The following is a 19868-nucleotide window of genomic DNA, read 5'->3' as shown; positions in this document are numbered from 1 at the left end:
GGTGTTCCCGCTGCGCGTTCCCGTGCCGCTGCCGCCATCTTGGCGTCTGTCTGTCCGGGGCCGGGACACACCCGGATGCCGGGGCCGGACCGGGACCACACCGGGGTGATGTATGTACGGTATTAATGTTGCATTGTATATACACCGACGCTAAGTAGTTTCGTATGTAGTTGTCTTATGATCCGTGTTTGCACCGCGTGAGATGGAGAGATACATCTTGCTTTGATGCAGATATTCCCATGTATATGCCTCTGGTGTTGCTGGGTGATGTTTTGTGCAGCCATTATTCATGAAAAGCTAAGGCAAGCGAATGGGGACTATCATTTCAAATGGTCTAGCTTTCCTGCATATTCTCCTAGGTGCCCTGAATTATGTAAGGGGTTCTTTAGAATGGAGGTACAAATACTATTATTGTGCAATCTAGTGCATGTTCAGTTCGACACAAGCTATGGGGAAATAACTGTTTTATCCAAATAAATGGCATGTCTGCACCTGACACCATCTTTCCCAGAGGGCCAAGGTAGAAATATAAAACGGGCATATCAAGCATTGTTGGTGCCTTTGGCGACACAGACTGAATTAAAATGACAGGGGGCAAGACCAGTGTCCAGTAATGTGGGACATTTTGCAGTAATTGTCAACCTGGAGGTAACTGGCAATATATCCTAAGTGCAGGCACAAAAACCACAATAGTTGTGAAGTGTGCAATTTTTATACATTAACACACCTATTTGTGTCTGTACCTAAACACAGTCACACACACACACTCTGTCTTAATGTTATAGAGTTTTGTATTTTTTATCAAATAATTCAATTTTTAAAAAATGTTTTACTTTTTCTCTGTAATAATTAAACAGTACCTTGTACTTGATCCCAACTAAGACATAATTAATCCTTGCTGGAGGGAAAACAATACTATTGAGTTTAAAGTTTATTTTATGGTATAGACCCCTAATTATGAAAAGACCCCCTAACACAGAACACCCAGGCATTCTGGATAACAAGTCCTATACCTCTACTAATCGGATAGCCATTATGCGTTCATTAAAAAATGTGAAAGTTCTTTGCATTTTTGACCCCTGAAAAATGTTCTGGAAAAGAACAGAATGGGAGGAGTAAATGTTGAAATTATATATTATTGTATATTATTACTAAAAAGAAAAAGCAGATAAACCCTGGCAAAGAATCTGCCCCTGTGTTCCTAAAAGCTTCTTGATGTGCCTACACACTGAGCCATTGCATTGGCTACATTATGCAGTTCTGCACCAAGATTCGCTCTGTGTACCTTCACCCAGCCTGACACAATGGCTCCGGGTGCAGGCACATCAAGACGCTTGGGGGCAGATTCTTTGCTTGTATTTGCCTGTATGCAGGCTGAGAATCCACCACATGTGGCAACAGCCTAAAGGTGGCAATACACCTTAGGGCTCTGGCACACGGGGAGATTAGTCGCCTGCGACAAATCTCCCCTGTCACGGGCGACTAATCTCCCCGAACTACCATCCCACCGGCGAAAATGTAAGTCGCCGGTGGGATGGCACACGCTGCGCAGGCGATTTCTGCAAATCGCCGAAGTTGCCTCGTGAGGCATTTTCGTCGATTTGCTGAAATGGCCTGCGCAGCGTGTGCCATCTCAAAGCTTTTGTGATATCGGTCGTCTTGACAATCTGCCATACACGCACCGAATATCGTACAAAACACAGTTTTGTTCAATAATATCAGTGCATGTTTGGCCAATTTAAGTGTATTCTGCTTTATAGCCCAGATATCACTGCAGTCTGCAGTATATTCAGTATCCAAATTTATTACCACTTAGCCATACAACAGATTATGTTTACTCTGACTTAAAAAGAATGAGCTGGTTTCTTCCATTTATGCATGGTACAGTATATTGAAATATAGTGATATATATGTATGTAGTATTCTTTCTAATGCAGTGTATTTGGACTATCACACAGGTAGTGTTGTTTGTGGTGTGTGAAGAGCTTTAAAATTAAAAATTAAATTACACACAGGTGGAATATTATCGTTTTATCCCCGCAATGACAAAACACTTCACAAAGTGTGAGCGAACTTGTTTATCAGGCATTTTCCACTTGGAAATGAGGCAGTATTTGCCTCCTACCCATTGAGCTAATTAGCCAGTTCACATAATGCTTTGAATCACCCATACACCACTTCCCGTGGTAGGTATTAGCAGTAAAACCGTAAGTTACTATTGTAAGCTATAGATTTGCTCTTATAGATCTCCTCCCACCGAGGTGCATCTTAATTCAGGCTAATCTACATTCCCCAGAATATCTTTTATGAAGCTTTATTTGATACTATTTGGCATCTTCCCATGACCATTATTAGGAAAGTTCAAAAAAACTTTACATAAAAGCCACAAACAAAATAACAGCAGTGTTAAAGGTACAGAAGTGTCACTTAAAATACGGAGCAGTATTTAAAGCAATTGGTGCTTTACTTCACCTAAGGACTAGAAACACTATTAAGTAAAAATACATTTTTTTTTTACTTAAAGCTTGAATCTAGGACCCACAAATAAACTATTCTGTACAACAAATATCCTGTTTCATCACAGAAATATTTTAATTCTGTAGTTCTCTGGAAATTTGTGAATTACATTTGGCCCCTGTTTATCTTCCTGTGTTAAAACAAAAATAATTTTATTTTACACAGTTCATCTTGTATCTGCTATGTTACCATGTTCCCTATTGCTCTATTTGACTTGAATTGCTGCCTCCACAGTTAGAACCAGTGGAGGCTAAAGCTTGTTATATACTTATACGAGAAGGAAAGGCTAAGTCACTTGGGGGTGCCAAAATGTTAGGCATCCCCAAGTGACTTTAAGCGCTTACCTTGTACCCCGTGCTGGTGCCCCTGTTCGGACAAAACTGTACCAGCCCGGGGTACCTGCAGCGAGTGCTTCCCCTTCCGTGTTTGCGCATGCTCCGGCCCAGAGATATTGCCAGCAGAGCGAACACGGAAGGAGGAAGCGCTCGCTCCAGGTACCCCGGGCTGGTGCGGTTTTCTCCGAACAGGGGCACCAGCCCGGGGTACAAGGTAAGCGCTTAAAGTCACTTGGGGGTGCCTAACAATTTGGCACCCCCAAGTGACTTAGCCTTTCCTTCTTCTTTAATGCTAAAATCAGGTGGCATTTTCTCCACCGTCAAAAAATGTCAATGCACTGGCATCCTCGCTCTGTTCCATCAGCACTCACAGGCATCGACCTGCCGTTACTTGCTCAGGGTGGCTTTAAAGGAACAGTTACACCAAAAAAAGTGTATGAAAGAAATTCCAATATAATGTACTGCTGCCCTGCACTGGTACAACTGGTGTGTTTGCCTCAGAAACACTACTATGGTTTATATAAAGAATGCAGCTATGTAGCCATGGGGGCAGCCATTCAAAGGAGAAAAGGCACAGGCACTTAGCCCATGTGTCATTAACCTACAAAACCATTCATTTGGCGGCATTGCCAAAGGAGTGGATCTTTGATCCATTAGGCCACTAGGCACTGGAATAAATTGGGCTGAACCTGCTCAATAGATATATGGCCAGGTTGGGTAGCTTGTTGGAAGCTGCTGTCTCAGTTTGGAGGGCCCATGTTGGCAGCTTTTATTGGCCTGTGCATGGTCGGCATAACTATATATATATATACACACACACACACACACACACAAACCGGATTCCAAAAAAATTGGGACACTAAACAAATTGTGAATAAAAACTGAACGCAATGATGTGGAGGTGCCAACTTCTAATATTTTATTCAGAATAGAACATAAATCACGGAACAAAAGTTTAAACTGAGAAAATGTACCATTTTAAGGGAAAAATATGTTGATTCAGAATTTCATGGTGTCAACAAATCCCAAAAAAGTTGGGACAAGTAGCAATAAGAGGCTGGTAAGTAAATTTGAGCATAACGAAGAGCTGGAAGACCAAATAACACTAATTAGGTCAATTGGCAACATGATTGGGTATAAAAAGAGCTTCTCAGAGTTGCAGTGTCTCTCAGAAGCTAAGATGGGTAGAGGATCACCAATTCCCACAATGTTGCAATCAGAAAGGTGTTACCCAGCGAAAAATTGCAAAGATTTTGCATTTATCATCCTCATCAACTGTGCATAACATCATCCGAAGATTCAGAGAATCTGGAACAATCTCTGTGCGTAAGGGTCAAGGCCGTAAAACCATACTGGATGCCCGTGATCTCCGGGCCCTTAAACGACACTGCACCACAAACAGGAATGCTACTGTAAAGGAAATCACAGAATGGGCTCAGGAATACTTCCAGAAACCATTGTTAGTGAACACAATCCACCGTGCCATCCGCCGTTGCCAGCTGAAACTCTACAGTGCAAAGAAGAAGCCATTTCTAAGCAAGATCCACAAGCTCAGGCGTTTTCACTGGGCCAGAGATCATTTAAAATGGAGTGTGGCAAAATGGAAGACTGTTCTGTGGTCAGACGAGTCACGATTCAAAGTTCTTTTTGGAAATCTGGGACGCCATGTCATCCGGACCAAAGAGGACAAGGACAACCCAAGTTGTTATCAACGCTCAGTTCAGAAGCCTGCATCTCTGATGGTATGGGGTTGCATGAGTGCGTGTGGCATGGGCAGCTTGCATGTCTGGAAAGGCAGCATCAATGCAGAAAAATATATTCAGGTTCTAGAACAACATATGCTCCCATCCAGACGTCATCTCTTTCAGGGAAGACCCTGCATTTTTCAACAAGATAATGCCAGACCACATTCTGCATCAATCACAACATCATGGCTGCGTAGGAGAAGGATCCGGGTACTGAAATGGCTAGTCTGCAGTCCAGATCTTTCACCTATAGAGAACATTTGGCGCATCATAAAGAGGAAGGTGCGACAAAGAAGGCCCAAGACGATTGAACAGTTAGAGGCCTGTATTATACTAGAATGGGAGAGCATTCCTATTCCTAAACTTGAGAAACTGGTCCCTCGGTCCCCAGACGTCTGGGGGGGAGATGCCACACAGTGGTGAAAATGGCCTTGTCCCAACTTTTTTGGGATTTGTTGACACCATGAAATTCTGAATCAACCTATTTTTCCCTTAAAATGGTATATTTTCTCAGTTTAAACTTTTGTTCCTTGATTTATGTTCTATTCTGAATAAAATATTAGAAGTTGGCACCTCCACATCATTGCGTTCAGTTTTTATTCACAATTTGTTTAGAGTCCCAACTTTTTTGGAATCCGGTTTGTGTGTATATATATATATATATATATATATATATATATATATATATATATATATAATCCTCTATAGTTGTTTTGCTGTTGCTTGTCCTGAACAGATGTAATTTAGATTGCTTTGGAAATGTGTCCATTTCCATGTAAGTGTCACACTAGAGATGCCTAGAGATCATGTGCCTTTACTGGCAATAATTTAAATTTCTTTTCTTTTCTGATCAGCAGAAAGTGAATGTCTTGCTGTAAAGTGTGTCTGTGTGGGTGTCAGTCAGGTCCCAGGAGGACAGAAGATGTCCCGAAGGAAACAAACAACTCCAAATAAAGTACATTGTGAGTACAATGGTTTGTACTGGGTTTTTTAGGGCAAATGATCAATGGTGTATACAGAAAAAGTTATTCCTTTAAAACATTTCTGTATATTGGAGCTAAAGCTTTAGAACACTCTCTCTTTGGTTTGTATTAATGTATAGGACTGCTTTGACATTTCTTGAGTTTAATAGACTGTTGCTTCTCCTGGCCCTTGCTGTTTGATTCACCACTTCCTCTGTCCAGGTGTACAGGAACCCTGTTTATTAAAATAAGCAGGCAAAGGGTCAAGCACTTTAACTCTGAATAAAATATGAAAGTACTACTAAAGAAAGTAATTTTGGAAATAAAAAAATTTAGAATTTATTTAATTATAAAATTAATAGGGCGCCTCGAAATTTCACTTATAGTACTGTAGAGGTAAAATTTAGGGGACAAAACAAGAGCTTCCTGAGCAGTATATTTTTAGGTATTGGTAGGTTTATACATTATACATATCTGACCCACCTCTAGGGTGGCCAAATCAGTTGAACATCGGCTAATTTTGCCACCTCTTTCCGTGTATGGGCAGCTTAACATTTCAAATGGTGGAATGATGTTTTGAAATGGTGCTTTAAAGACAAGGAAAGGCTAAGTCACTTGGGGGTGCTAAAATGTTAGGCATCCCCAAGTGACTTTAATCGCTTACCTTGTACCCCGGGCTGGTGCCCCTGTAAGGAGAAAAGAGCACCAGCCTGGGGTACTTCGTTTTGCCGGGACCCCACGACCGGCGTATGCGCAGTAGAGTGAAAAGCCGACTTCTCTGTTAAAGTTCGGCTTTTTCACTCTAATGCGCGCGCACGTAAAGAAGGAAGCGCTACAGGTACCCCGGGCTGGTGCTGTTCTCTCCGAACAGGGGCAAAAGGTAAAAGGTAGGCGATTTAAGTCACTTGGGGGTGCCTAACATTTTGGCACCCCCAAGTGACTTTGCCTTTCCTTGTCCTTTAACAGAGAAATTATAAAATCAATGTACTCAATTAGAAAAAGAGAAAAAGAAAAAACTTTTGATAGTGGGCAGTTGTAAAGTTTCTCGAAAATGTCAACATTCAGTGCTAAAAGGACATTTTAAATGGGACTTTTACCTTGTATTTTGTGTTATGGAAATAAAATGTTCTTGTGATGGCAGCTTTCCTTTGTTATCTCAATGGTGATTCTGAGCACCTACTCCCGGGCTATTGTAAAACACAGCAGGATATTACTCGGGAAATCTGGAACACACGGCATGCAGTATTTCCAAGTTATCACTCAAAAATGCCTACTTTCGCATTTTGGGGCAACTACCCAGGATTGCTACTAGTAATTTGTTTTAAATGTGGCAATTTCAATGAAAGTGAAGGTGTTATCAGGCACTTCATTGCCCACAAGAGAGGAGATTTCCCACAAAGCAATAAAGTGCCTGTGTATCAAGGCCCTTATATTCACCCCTTAACAAGTTACAAACAGCACATTTTTCAGTATTTTTTTTCAGTATTTCCACATCATTCTGTCTTGAGCATGGTCTTTAGTGCAAGAACTTTTTTTTTTTTTTTTTTTTCAATTCACTCTTTTGTTAATTAAAAAAAAAAAGGTTTCTTTTTAAGATAAAAACTATATGTGTCTGTAAACTATACAAATGTCATAAGGCCTGCTTTTTAGAGTGTGTGATATCTGTAATAAAGATGCCTGGGCAATGGTTTATGGTTAGTTACCCAGGCTGATGCTTTGAGATCCTGTATATGTTCTCTTCAGATGTAAGTTAATGTTCATCCTTTAATTTACAGGGGAACAAGTGTTTGCAGGTTTGAAGCAACAGGCCCGTGAAGCTATGATGAAAACAGACATTGTGAAACAAGAATTCTCTGTCTTTGGTCAGCACGAGAGGAGTAGCAGTAAGTAATGAGATGGGGTTTGCATAATGGTACTAGCAGATATTCTTAATGAGTTGCAATTTGTTAAAATTTGTTAAATAATAGATGTGTGTGATCATCAAATTTTACATTTCTATTGTGCTAAACTATGTAAAAAATGAGTTATGTGACATACTAGACACTTGCTGAACTCTAGTCAAGTGGATCAGCACCCGCAGCATCGTGCTACCATACATAGCCTCACACCCTGCCTGCTGACTGGCCTGAAATTCAAAAGCGACATCATCATAAGACTAAAAGTGATGTAATCCGACTAAAGTTGCATTTTATTTTCTGATCCCTACAGGCTCAGTGAAAACCAAATTAGTCAACTGAGAATCCCTATGTGTTAATAAATTCCTCCAGCTGCAGCCTGTTAAAGGGGATATATACCATAAATGTTTTGCAGTGCTTTTATTTTAATACCTTTGGGTTCAAATATGTCCATAACTGCTTGAAACCTGTGCTCTACCCAGACCTTTTGCAAGCTTCTGGTTTAGACTCTTCAGTATGTGGCTGGGGTGGCTGGCCCTGATAGACTTCAACAGAGCTACGTAAAGTGCAGTGAATATGCATAGGGTGGACGGGGCTTCTTCACAGGCAGTCCGTTCTGCTCTACTGCTCCTCTCTCAGTGCTGTGACCACTTCCTGTGGGAGACTGAAGCGACACTCCCAAGTTTAATTTTGCTCTGGCTTCTGATTAGAGAGGTTGTGTATGCAGGTCTCATATAATGACAGTCTTAGGAGGTAAAATGCTTTCAAAACATCTTTCTTTCTGCATCATTTCACATATTGGGGGAGGATGAATATTATAACTGAATGCGAACTTTATATAAAATGTCTCCTTTAATGTGGCCATGCACTAAAAGATCACCAAATTAGGCTGAATCAGGCTAATCCAATCAGTTATTATTCTGCACTTTTAAGGAAACCTCTGTGTAGTTTTTAATGCCAGCTTTAATACAGTTGTCTCAATGATTGACTTTTATCTCTTTCTTATTAAGGTGATAGTGAAGCAGAGGATACCACTATTGATGAGCTGTCCTCCCCCACCTCAGAGGAAGACAACTTGGAGAGAGAAGTAAAGGAGGAGCCTGGAGTCAGCAGAACTAGCAGAGAAAATGAACTTTCTGGGGAAATGGTAAGTGACTGGTGCACTTATTTGCTAATGTTAAGAGTGAATGCACAGAGGCACAATTTTTCTACCATAGCACAGCTATACTTGGGCAGTAAGTAAATGAATGTTAATGTTTTTCCTGCCTTAGGTTTCTGGAGCCGCTCATGATTCTGAACTATTTATTTGCCCATTATGCCAGCTGGCTTGTGAAACCCAGGAACAGCTAATCACTCATGTATACCAGGTGAGGCAAATTCAGGCTAGCATTTTTGTTTATGTAGAATAAAACATTCCTCTTATGTCTGTCCCTACAAATATTTCATGACAATCTATTCCCTTCCCATGATCCATTTTCAGTCTGATGCATGACTTTTTTAGCATACAGCTGCAGTTGTCAGTGCTAAGAGCTATCTGTGTCCTGTGTGTGGGCGAGCCCTCAGCTCTCCGGGGTCATTGGGACGGCACCTGTTGATACATTCAGAAGATCAGCTTTCCAACTGTGCTTTATGTGGGGCACAGTTCTCAAGTCATGCTACCTTCAACAGGTGAGAAGTTTGTGCACTCTTCATAATTCTGTTTTTTCCCCACCTTATAAAATAATTTCAGATAAAATATCATTTCTATAATGTCAGTAATTTACTATTATTACTATTATAAAAATGTCACTTTTGATAAAGTTAACAGATTTATCGGTGAATAATTTGTTTTTGGAGCTGCGGTCTTATGCATTATAAGGACGCTGAAAGCTTCTGTTTTGTAGAGCTGCATATTGAAGATTTTATATTAAAAAATATTTATGGAAGGTGGTTGTTATTTCTTATTATACACAACAGATACAGTGTACTATAGTAGTACTAGCGAAATTTAAAAACATTTGTCCCTCTAGTTTAGCATCAATAAAACCTTATTTGTACAGAGCCAGACAAGAAAATAGACGTTGTTAACCTATGGGCACCTAGGACACAAAATACTATTCGGAGTTACTCTCCAATAGAACAGGGCCCACTACTGAACCATTTGTTATACAACAAGTTACATTAACCCTGTATGCAACATTTACAAAACTTTTGTCCCTTAACCATATTTATTTAGACAGATAATAAATATATATATATATATATATATATATATATATATATATATATATATATATATATATATATATATATATATTAAAATGTAATCATTGTTTATGGCTAATATATGATTAGGATTAATGTATACTTTTTTTTCTTACTGTTTATAATTTTTTTTTTTAAGTCTTGGTCTTATCTTTTTATTAGTGAGAAGTTGCCAGAGGTTTTGTCACCAGATACTTGGAACCAGAATAATCACAAAGGCTCCAGCAGTTGTGAGGGTAAGAACCCAGAGACTAGTGCAGTTTATCCTGCTGGCATCCTACTTGTTTGCAACAATTGCACAGCCTATAGGAAACTGATGACTGACCAGACACCTACAGTCCGTAAATGGGCTGCACGCAGACAGAATGAGCCTGCTGCGGCAAGAGTGCAGAGACTGGAGAGAGAGCGCACAGCGAAGAAAAGCAGACGTGATTGTGAGACCCCAGAAGAGCGTGAGATGCGTAGGATGAGGGACAGAGAGGCAAAAAGGCAGCAACGGATGCAGGAAACTGATGAGCAGAGGGCAAAGCGTTTGCAGCGGGATCGTGAGGCCATGCGTTTGAAACGAGCCAATGAGACACCAGAGAAACGCCAGGCAAGATTAATTAGAGAACGAGAAGCCAAGCGGTTGAAAAGAAGATTAGAAAAAATGGACATGATGTTGCGAGCACAGTTTGGGCAGGACCCTGCTGCTATGGTAGCTTTAGCAGAAATGAACTTTTTTCAGCTTCCTGTAGGGAATTCTGACCTAGAACAACAATTGCTAGGGAAGATGGAGCTTGAAGGTCAAAATAATGGTACTCTACCTTGACCCCCTACTGAGGCTGTTTTTTGGTTTTTTTTAACGCGGCAAGCTGTGTTTGCCTTAATCTTAAAAACATGGATTAATGGCACAAATTTAAATGCCTGTCAGAATGTGAAACTCTTAAAAACCTTCTACCCCCATCACTGCTGAGATACCTGGATGTGAGCATTTTGTTGCCCCTCTGTATTTACTGTATTTAAACAGAAAGGCATTGTGGTGGATTTCATCCATCTACCAGTGCTATCTGTGTTGCTCAGGATTTGAAATCTCTTTGGAGCAGAAAGCTCTTGTTTGTTTGTTTGTGCTTTCTGTCTGTCATGCCTTTGCTACAGGGTATGAATCGCCAGGTATGGACTATATTCCTGGAACTTCTGGATTCCCAAAAGGTTCCACTCTGAACCTATACTGTGTGCTAAACAGGGTATAAAATACAGACTTTTCATTAATATTATAGCTCCTTTGTCCTGTGTACAACACAGATTTCTGCTGTAGGTGTAAGACTATTTGTTCTTTTCTTGCACATCTTCATGGCAATACACAATGTATTCAGTTGATCATGCTCCTTCCCATGATGAACAATTACCCAGTATTGAAAAGTATCACTTTTTAATATATAACTTTACCCCATCCCAGTACGAGCATACAACTTTCTCATACATACATAGATCGCATCTCATCTCCTGTAAATTAAAGTGATATATATATATATATATATATATATATATATATATATATATATATATATATATATATATATATATATATATATATATATATATATACACAGGACTTATAGCAAAATCTTATAGTTTATTAGGTAAAAACGAAGAACTGACGTTTCGTCTACTCCTGCAGCCTTTCTCAAAGTTTGAAAGTTCAAGCACACCAAACAAAAAAAAAACATAGATGCATTAAACCTGGGTGCTATCCAAGCTTAGTAATACACAAAATTAAAATATAGATGCACACCAGGTATTTTTTTGTAAGAAAAGAACTTAACTTTTAATTATCATCATTGAAAAGAAAACAGGCCGACATTTACCTTGCATGCAAGTAGGAATTTTGTTTCCTTGTATTGGACAGTCAAGTGTGAAGGTGTTGTTTTATAAAATATTCCTTCTCTGCATGTTATTAATTTATATGATTAGAAAGTGGCAAATAACTTTCTTTGGCAAAGTCTTGATTCATAGACCAGTTGAAGGGTATTACCGTACCACTTGGGTTGCTGCTTTACTATGAAATAACCAGCCAAAATAAAGAGCATCACAGCTTGTAAATCATGAATGCAAATATGCAAAGAAGGAAAATGTAAAATGTAATAAACTATGCCATCATTCTATTGGAGAAGATTAATGGAAGATAAATGCTACACATTGAACACATATTAACTTACAATTTTCCTTCATTATAGAAATGTGGCCACTTTGTTTTTCCATACACTTGTTTAAGGTATATTATCTTTCTGAAGCACATACACAACTTAGTATTGGGTTCCCTGAATATATGCACTTGAGTGCACCCCTTTACTGTATGGATTGTTAGCTACAATAGAGCCCCATTATGATCAGTGCTTTTGCTTGAGTATTCCTTTTACCAAAGCGTAAAAAGGGAAGGGCATAACTTTCTCACCCAAGCAATCGGTGGATTTGGAAGATTTAGGTAGTCCCTGTGTGGATGTTTACTGTGTGATTTGGTTACTTGGCCGTAGCATGATAAAGTCATTTTCATGGATGGCTAGACTTCACTGGCCAAAAAAGGTGATTGTTGCTCAGTGCTAGTACTGGATGACAATGGATGACCATTTTTCTATGTAAGACCAGCTTAAGTGTTTTTTATTTTTTTTTTACATAAACTGCATACATAAAAGCTTATGAAGACAATACTGAATATTATACCTGCTATCCCACAGCCCCAGTCCCTTCCCAGAGGCTATTATCCCCCCACTGCTACTATAGGCACCATCTCTCCCTACTATACCTGCTATCCCACAGCCACAGTCCCTTCCCAGAGGCTATTATCCCCCCACTGCTACTATAGGCACCATCTCTCCCTGCTATCCCACAGCCCCAGTCCCTTTCCAGAGGCTATTATCCCACTGCTACTATAGGCACCATCTCTCCCTACTATACCTGCTATCCCACAGCCACAATCCCCTCCCAGAGGCTATTATCCCCCCACTGCTTCTATAGGCACCATCTCTCCCTACTATACCTGCTATCCCACAGCATCAGTCATTGATTTGTTAGGTGATGATTTTAGTGACTTATCTGTGGTCTGCTGTCCTTTTTGATCAGTTTTCTCTTGGTAATTTTCAAGATTTTATCATAGACCATTTGTAACATCTGAGATATTGCTACTGCTTGCCTGTAGCTTTGCACATATTTTTGGGTCTGGAAACTTGAAAAACAAAAGCCTAGATTTATTTACAAACAATACATAAAGGATGAAAAGAAAGAAGTTGTGTTCTGGCTATTACGTTGGACATTCATAAACTACAGCCTTTATAGATTACATTTCTGGCTATTTATATTGACATATTTATATTGTCCTCAATAATTCTCTCTCCCTGCTGCCAGTCACTGTGCCTGTGCTGAACCCAGAGATCTGGTAAACACACACATTGACATAAATTTTATATAAAGAAGGCTCTTTTGTTAAAACATTATATTGAAAAAAGTACTTTGGAAACACGGGACATCCATTTTAACCTGCATAGCACAGTACAGCCAATATAAGTGTAATTAATGATATCCCAGTGCTTACTTATTAAACTGTAACCTACCTGCCCTAAACACACAGGGACTCTGCAGTGTGCAGTCGCACGCACACACTCACATGCGTATACATAATCATTTTGATCACCTCTACTATAGTGTATTATGTAGAATAATGGAAATCACCTATTTGTATACATGCAGTCAGTCTGTGATTATTGGCTGATTGCCAAATACAACTTCTGAATGTACTTTGACTTCACCATTTTAGGCTCATTGACCACAATCCTTCAGTTTTCTCTCCATAAGGACATGGGTAGTTGAGGGAAGTGCTACCAAATAATTTGCAATTATTTACAACAAGCATGCTGTTAAAGGCAAGCCTTTAAAATACTATTAGGACTATGGCACATAAACAATTTTCATCACTAAAGGTCCTCTTAGGGAAAACCTTTGCATTCTAAATATTCTGGCTAATGGTTATATGCCACTGCACATAGATTTCAGATTGGATAATGACTTGCTATGTGGATGGACATGGATAGAGTTCTTTTTATTGGGGGGTGGCACTGACTGAAAGGTGTTGACACATATGAAACATATATCCAGTGAATTACTGAAATTTGATTGGGAAAGACTTTAAAAATGAAAGTTAAAGCAGTTTTATCAGCATTCAGGGAGGGCTTGTAGAGGGCTCAGACTTATCTGGCAAGACAGCTGGCATGCATGCTGAGCTAGTGTAAATGCAGCAGAGCACTTCAAGGTGTAAAAAAAAAAAGGTTGACTTCCTGCACCTGCAGTATAATCATACATTTACTCCTTAAGGCATAAGTCGACCATGGTGTTTTATTTGCTGTTGCTTAATGCCACTAACTACAGTGGCATCTGACTGCCTATGCACACTGAGACTTTTGGTTCAAAAATATTTGCGTTCATCCTCAGACTGAAAACCACCCGGTGACATACAGATGCCTTTGTAGTTAAAGGGGCTGTTCACCTTCAATGTCCAAATCTTATTAGACCACCAACAATACCCTCAATATGTCAGAAAATCAATAAAAAAAAGTAAAAAAGCCACTGCAAATGCTACTTTTTATACCTGTTCTATCAGTCTTTCTGTCTATCTGATTGGTTTTCTGTAGGGATGGGAGTGGCCTATTTTGAACCTGACACACTGAGAACTTCCTGTATGGTTACGCCATACTGTCCAGGCTTTGCCCTAACTTTTTTTCCTATTGGACATAGGCAAACAGACTCAGCATATCACAAATCTAATATACTGTTATGTTAGACTTTCACAGGCACTGGAAGCAATGGCAGACTGACAGACAACACCAACCCCCCCCCCCCAGCACAGCATCTGTGCAGAAGTGAAGGATCAGCAGAGGGATGATTCTGATGTGAATAGCTCTTCAACTGCACATTTTTTGTTTACTATGTATAGGGCATAGATTGTTCTATTAATGTGAACTGTTAAATTTTTGGTGAACAACCTCTTTAACAGCAATAGCCTCTGGTGGTCACAGGCAGTAGTGGCATTTTTTTTGCAGTTGGAGAAAACACCATGTGTGACATTACATTATTAGGCTTTCAGACAGAAGTTGTTTTTATGATTTTAGATTTTGTTACATATCTGAAGGTCAGTCTGCTATGGAGTTGCTTATTAAGGATAGTAAGCCTACCTAAAAGTAGACTTTGAGATCTTTATTTCAGTCATTTCATATAGCTTTTAGTCACAAATTACTGCTTACATACTAGGGTCAGTAGTCGTAGCAGCAAGACAGCAGTGCAAGTGAAAACAATTGTAAATGGAGTCAGAATGCCACCATCAACATTATAGGCAAATATAGAAATGGGAAATATAGATTTACTTATTTAAACAAAACTCTTAAATATACACCACTGTATAGGGTTGTGCCTGTAACACACAGTGAGGATGTGTCACTGTAAAAATCACTATCAGGCCTGCCTTAATACAGGTTCTGAGGGCATGGCCACAGAGGATTCGCTGATCTCTTTCCCCAGTTTTTGGTGGTACACTATTTCTAGTGTTTTATTTTAAACTTTTCACTTCAAATGCATAATGTCTGGCTATTTGGTCCATTCTGACTGAATTGTACAGGGATCTCTGGCAGTAACTCATCAGTTTTGTCTGGAATCATGTTTTTACTTTACATGCTTTCATCAGTTCTGCCTGCAACTTCAAGCAAATATGTACAGGTAGGCAACCTTTTCTCACTGCTGTGCTTATTCTATGCAATAAGGCAGTACATTGCAGTTGCTGGTAACTACAATAACATTTATTTCTTGTTGGGGAAAACAATTTTTTTTAGTAGAATTAAGGCATGCTGCTCCAAATTATGACCCCTTCTCCAGGAAACCCCAGGTATCAAGCATTCTGGATAAAAGATTCCATACCTCAACTTATACTGATGGAGTGAGCAATGCACCAGAGGACAGTTGTAAAGTGGAATAGTGATGATGCCAAGTAGTACAGAGTGCAATATGAGATGGTAAATGTATTAATTTCCTGTCTATTCAGGAAGGAGCTTTATCTACCATATATTATGTAAAGCCATGTAAAATCTTGAAAAATAAGTACATTTGCTCTTAATTTGTGTGTGTGTGTGAACATCAATACAGACCTATGTACAAGAAATGTAAATGTGCAGCCAATAAATTATTTTATTACAGTCTCCTCTTTGGTCCTTTGTTTTTCTGGGTAGCTAAAAGCTATGGGGATGGGGCAGTCATTCTTTTGTTGTTATTAAGCGCATGTTACAATTATGATCCTTCCTGCGACCATTTGTACCCTCCACTACCATTCAGGGCTGAATTGTCAGATATGGAGGTAAAAACAATAGGAATTCTACACTTATCATTTTGTACAATAATATCAGCACGTGTATGTCCAGCTTTACTCTTTCCTGTCAGTTTTGACTGTAATTTATAGCAGCAACAATGTATGACAACTACAAACCAAGAAAGCTGTATTATTCAAACACTGCAAAAAACTGATGACCTGAATGGAAGTGTCTTTGAATAACACTTTCAACAATATTATCCTTTAACATGTTCTGCGGGGCTTTACATTACAGATTATAGTCATATGAAAACATTTGGGAACCCCTCTCAGCCTGCATAATAATTTACTCCACTTTCAACAAAAAAGATAACAGTGGTATGTGGTATTTAAGGTGGCCAGCTGCAAGTTGTGCTTCTGTTTGACTCTCCTCTGAAGAGTGACAGCATGGGATCCTCAAAGCAACTCTAATGATCTGAAAACAAAGATTGTTCAGTATCATGGTTTAGGCCTTAGGGGAAGGCTACAAAAAACTATCTCAGAGGTTTAAACTTTCAGTTTCAATTGTAAGCAATGTAATCAGGAAATGGAAGGCCATGGGCACAGTTGCTTGTTAACCCAGGTCTGGCAGGCCAAGAAAAAACAGGAGGGGCACATGCAGAGGATTGTGAGATTAGTTACAGACAAGCCAAAGATCACCTCCAAAGACCTGCAAGAACATCTTGCTGCAGATGGTATATCTGTACATCACTCTACAATTCAGCACAGTTTGCACAAAGAACATCAGTATGGCAGGGTGATGAGAAAGAAGTGCTTCCTGCACTCATGCCACAGAGTCGCTTGTTGTATGTAAAAGCTAATTTAGACAAGCCAGTGTCATTTTGGAACAAAGACAAAAATGAAATTATTTGGTCATAAGAAAAAGCACTTTGCATGGCAGAAGAAGAACACTGTATTCCAAGAAAAACACCTGCTACCTACTGTCAAATTTGGTGAAGGTTCCATCATGCTGTTGGGCTAGCAGGCTAGTTCAGGGACTGGGGCACTTGTTAAAAAGTCGAGGGTCGCATGAATTCAACCCAGTATCAACAAATTCTTCAGGATAATGTTCCAGCATCATTCACAAAGTGACACAGGGGTTGGATATTCCAACAAGTTTATGCAGAGGGAGAAGAACATTATTCTGGAATGGCTGTTACAGTCCCCAGACTTGAATATCATCGAAAATCTATAGGATGATTTAAAGCAGGCTGTCTATGCTCAGCAGCCATGAAATGAACTGGAGAGATTTTGTATGGACGAATGGTCAAAAATACTGCCATCCAGAATCCAGATACTCATCAAAGGCTATAGGAGGCGTCTAAAGGCTGTTACATTTGCAAAAAGTATTGATGTAATATCTCTGTTGGGATGCCCAAATTTATGCACCTGTCTAATTTTGTAAAATATTGCATATTTTCTGTTAATCCAATAAATTTTAAATCACTGCTAAAATACTACTGTTGCCATAAGGCATGTTATAATAAACAAAACTCCAAAGAACTAAGAGGGGTTCCCAAACTTTTTCATATGACTGTACATCATTTACATCTGTCACTGCCCCAGATGATCTTACTAACACATGGAAATTTTACTAAACAATCTTTTCCTGATATTCCCACCTTGAGATGGGTAATATTAAATTTATGTGATCATTAAATTGGCCATACTCACACACATCGATAATATCGTACGAAACCTAGGGGCACATTTACTAATCCACGAACGTCCGAAAAGCGTCCGAATGCGTTTTATTCGTAATGATCGTATTTTGCAATTTTTTCGTAAATTGACGCGACTTTTTCGTAGAGAGTACGAAAGTTTCGGATTCATTCAAGCTTCAGTATCGTGACTTTCCTTGGGCCAGGTTGGAGCTGCAGAGTGCCATTGAGTCCTATGGGAGACTTCCAAAATCATGCAAAGTCTGAAAGGTTTGCCCGCCGTTTATAAGCGCTCAATACGAAAAAGTCACGACAATATACGAGCAAGTCGTAACGGCTACGAAAAAGTCACGACAATTCGCGCAAGTCGTAACGGCTACGAAAAAGTTGCGACAATTCGCGCAAGTCGTAACGGCTACGAAAAAGTCGTAACGGCGACCAAAAAATACGAAAAAGTCGCAAAATGTTCCTTTCCAATCCGAATTTTTCCCATTCGGATTCAGATTCGTGGATTAGTAAATGTGCCCCCTAGTGTCTTGTTGATCGGGCGGGGCAGGTTTTGTGTGTATGGCGGATCAACAAAACAATCAATATCGCAAAGGCTTTGGATATTGGTCGACTTGTTGATCGGGTGGGTCAAACGATTATGATGGCGCCCAAGCAAAATCTGCGTTTAGGGCTGTATCGTCAGGTGGAGGTAGAATCCCTATTGTTTCAACCTCCATATCTGACGATTCAGCCCTGAACGTCAATGGAGGGAACAAACTATATTTCCTGTGACCAGTGATAACCAATGTTATTGGTACATGTATGGCCACCTTTAGGCCCTGAATCACATTCATGGGAAGTAGGTTGTTTGGGGGAAAACCCCATAAAGAAGGCAATGTGCTCCTTGTCCTGACTAGATTGTTACCTGCCCAATCAATGATTTTCATCCAGACAAGGGTTACATAATGTTGAAAAAAGACCAGAGTCCATCAAGTTCAACCCTTCCAAGTAAACGCAGCTGCCTGGAATTAGACAACTTGTTATCCACAAAAACCCCTAGATCCTTCTCCTTTAAGAACCCCCAACACACTACCATTCAGTAGATAGTTTGCGTTTATATTATTTCTACCAAAGTACACTTTGCACTTATCAACATTGAACCTCATTTTCCAGTTTGCTGCCCAGTTTTCCAATTTTTTAAAATCATTCTGCAAAGCGGCAGCATCCTGCATGGATAGTTTTGCACAATTTTGTGTCGTCAGCAAAAATAGAAACAGTACTCTCTATGCTGACCTCCAGGTCATTAATAAACAAGTTAAAAAGCAAAGGACCAAGGACTGACCCCTGCGGTACTCCACTAACAACACTGGTCCAATTAGAAAATGTTCCATTTACCACCACTCTTTGTAATCTATCCTTCAGCCAGTTCTCTATCCAATTACAAATATTATGTTCTAGGCCAATATTCCTCAATTTGATCATTAACCTTCTGTGAGGTTCTGTATCAAATGCTTTAGCAAAGTCCAAGTAGATGACATCAACTGCCATTCCAGCATCAAGGTTCCTGCTCACCTCCTCATAAAAGGCAACTAAATTAGTCTGGCAAGATCTGTTACGTAGAAAACCATGCTGGCACAAACTAATAGTATTGTGAACTGCAATGTATTCAAGTACCCTATCCCTTATTACCCCTTCCAAAATCTTTCCTACTACTGATGTCAGACTAACAGGCCTATAGTTTTCAGGCTGAGAACGAGATCCCTTTTTAAATAACGGCACCACATTAGCAATTCGCCAGTCTCTCGGCACCATGCCTGAAAATTAAGTGAAGAGGCTTGGCAATCCCATCCGGTACTGGACCTTTGTTTACCTTTACATGTTCAAGTCTCTTTTGAATTTCCTCCCGAGTGACCCATGCATCAGTAGCTAAATTACTAGAACTGGGCATATTACAAGGGAAGCCTTCATTATCTGGCTCCTCAGATGTATAGACAGATGAAAAATAAGAATTCAAAATTTCTGCTTTTTCCCCGTTCTCTTCAACCAACTTACCCCCCCCCCCCCCGTGATAATAAGGTTCCCACCCCTTCTTGCTTCATTTTTTTACTATTCACATAATTAAAAAATAATTTTGGATTCCTTTTACTCCTAGCTGCAATA

At 39.6% G+C, this 19868-nt stretch overlaps 1 protein-coding gene across 4 annotated transcripts; it reads left to right on the top strand.

Moving 5' to 3' along the window:
* The first annotated feature begins 5 nt into the window (after positions 1 to 5).
* On the top strand, positions 6 to 11227 carry znf821 (zinc finger protein 821). 4 transcript variants are annotated; one of them, XM_012961002.3, is made up of 7 exons: positions 10 to 110; positions 5452 to 5559; positions 7335 to 7442; positions 8465 to 8601; positions 8726 to 8821; positions 8956 to 9122; positions 9861 to 11227. In XM_012961002.3, the coding sequence occupies exons 2-7, from the start codon at positions 5520 to 5522 to the stop codon at positions 10507 to 10509; spliced, it is 1197 nt and encodes a 398-aa protein (XP_012816456.1). In that variant the 5' UTR covers positions 10 to 110; positions 5452 to 5519; the 3' UTR covers positions 10510 to 11227. The 4 variants fall into 4 exon arrangements, with proteins under 4 accessions (XP_012816457.1, XP_012816456.1, XP_012816455.1 ...); XM_012961001.3 differs by having other exon boundaries at positions 21 to 110; positions 5455 to 5559; XM_012961003.3 differs by lacking the exon at positions 5452 to 5559 and having other exon boundaries at positions 6 to 110.
* Positions 11228 to 19868: the final 8641 nt, after the last annotated feature.

Source organism: Xenopus tropicalis, chromosome 4, assembly GCF_000004195.4.
Source record: "Xenopus tropicalis strain Nigerian chromosome 4, UCB_Xtro_10.0, whole genome shotgun sequence".
Taxonomy (NCBI): Eukaryota; Metazoa; Chordata; class Amphibia; order Anura; family Pipidae; genus Xenopus; species Xenopus tropicalis.
Note: the sequence above shows the minus strand (reverse complement) of the source record. Positions and strands in the feature narration are given on the sequence as shown.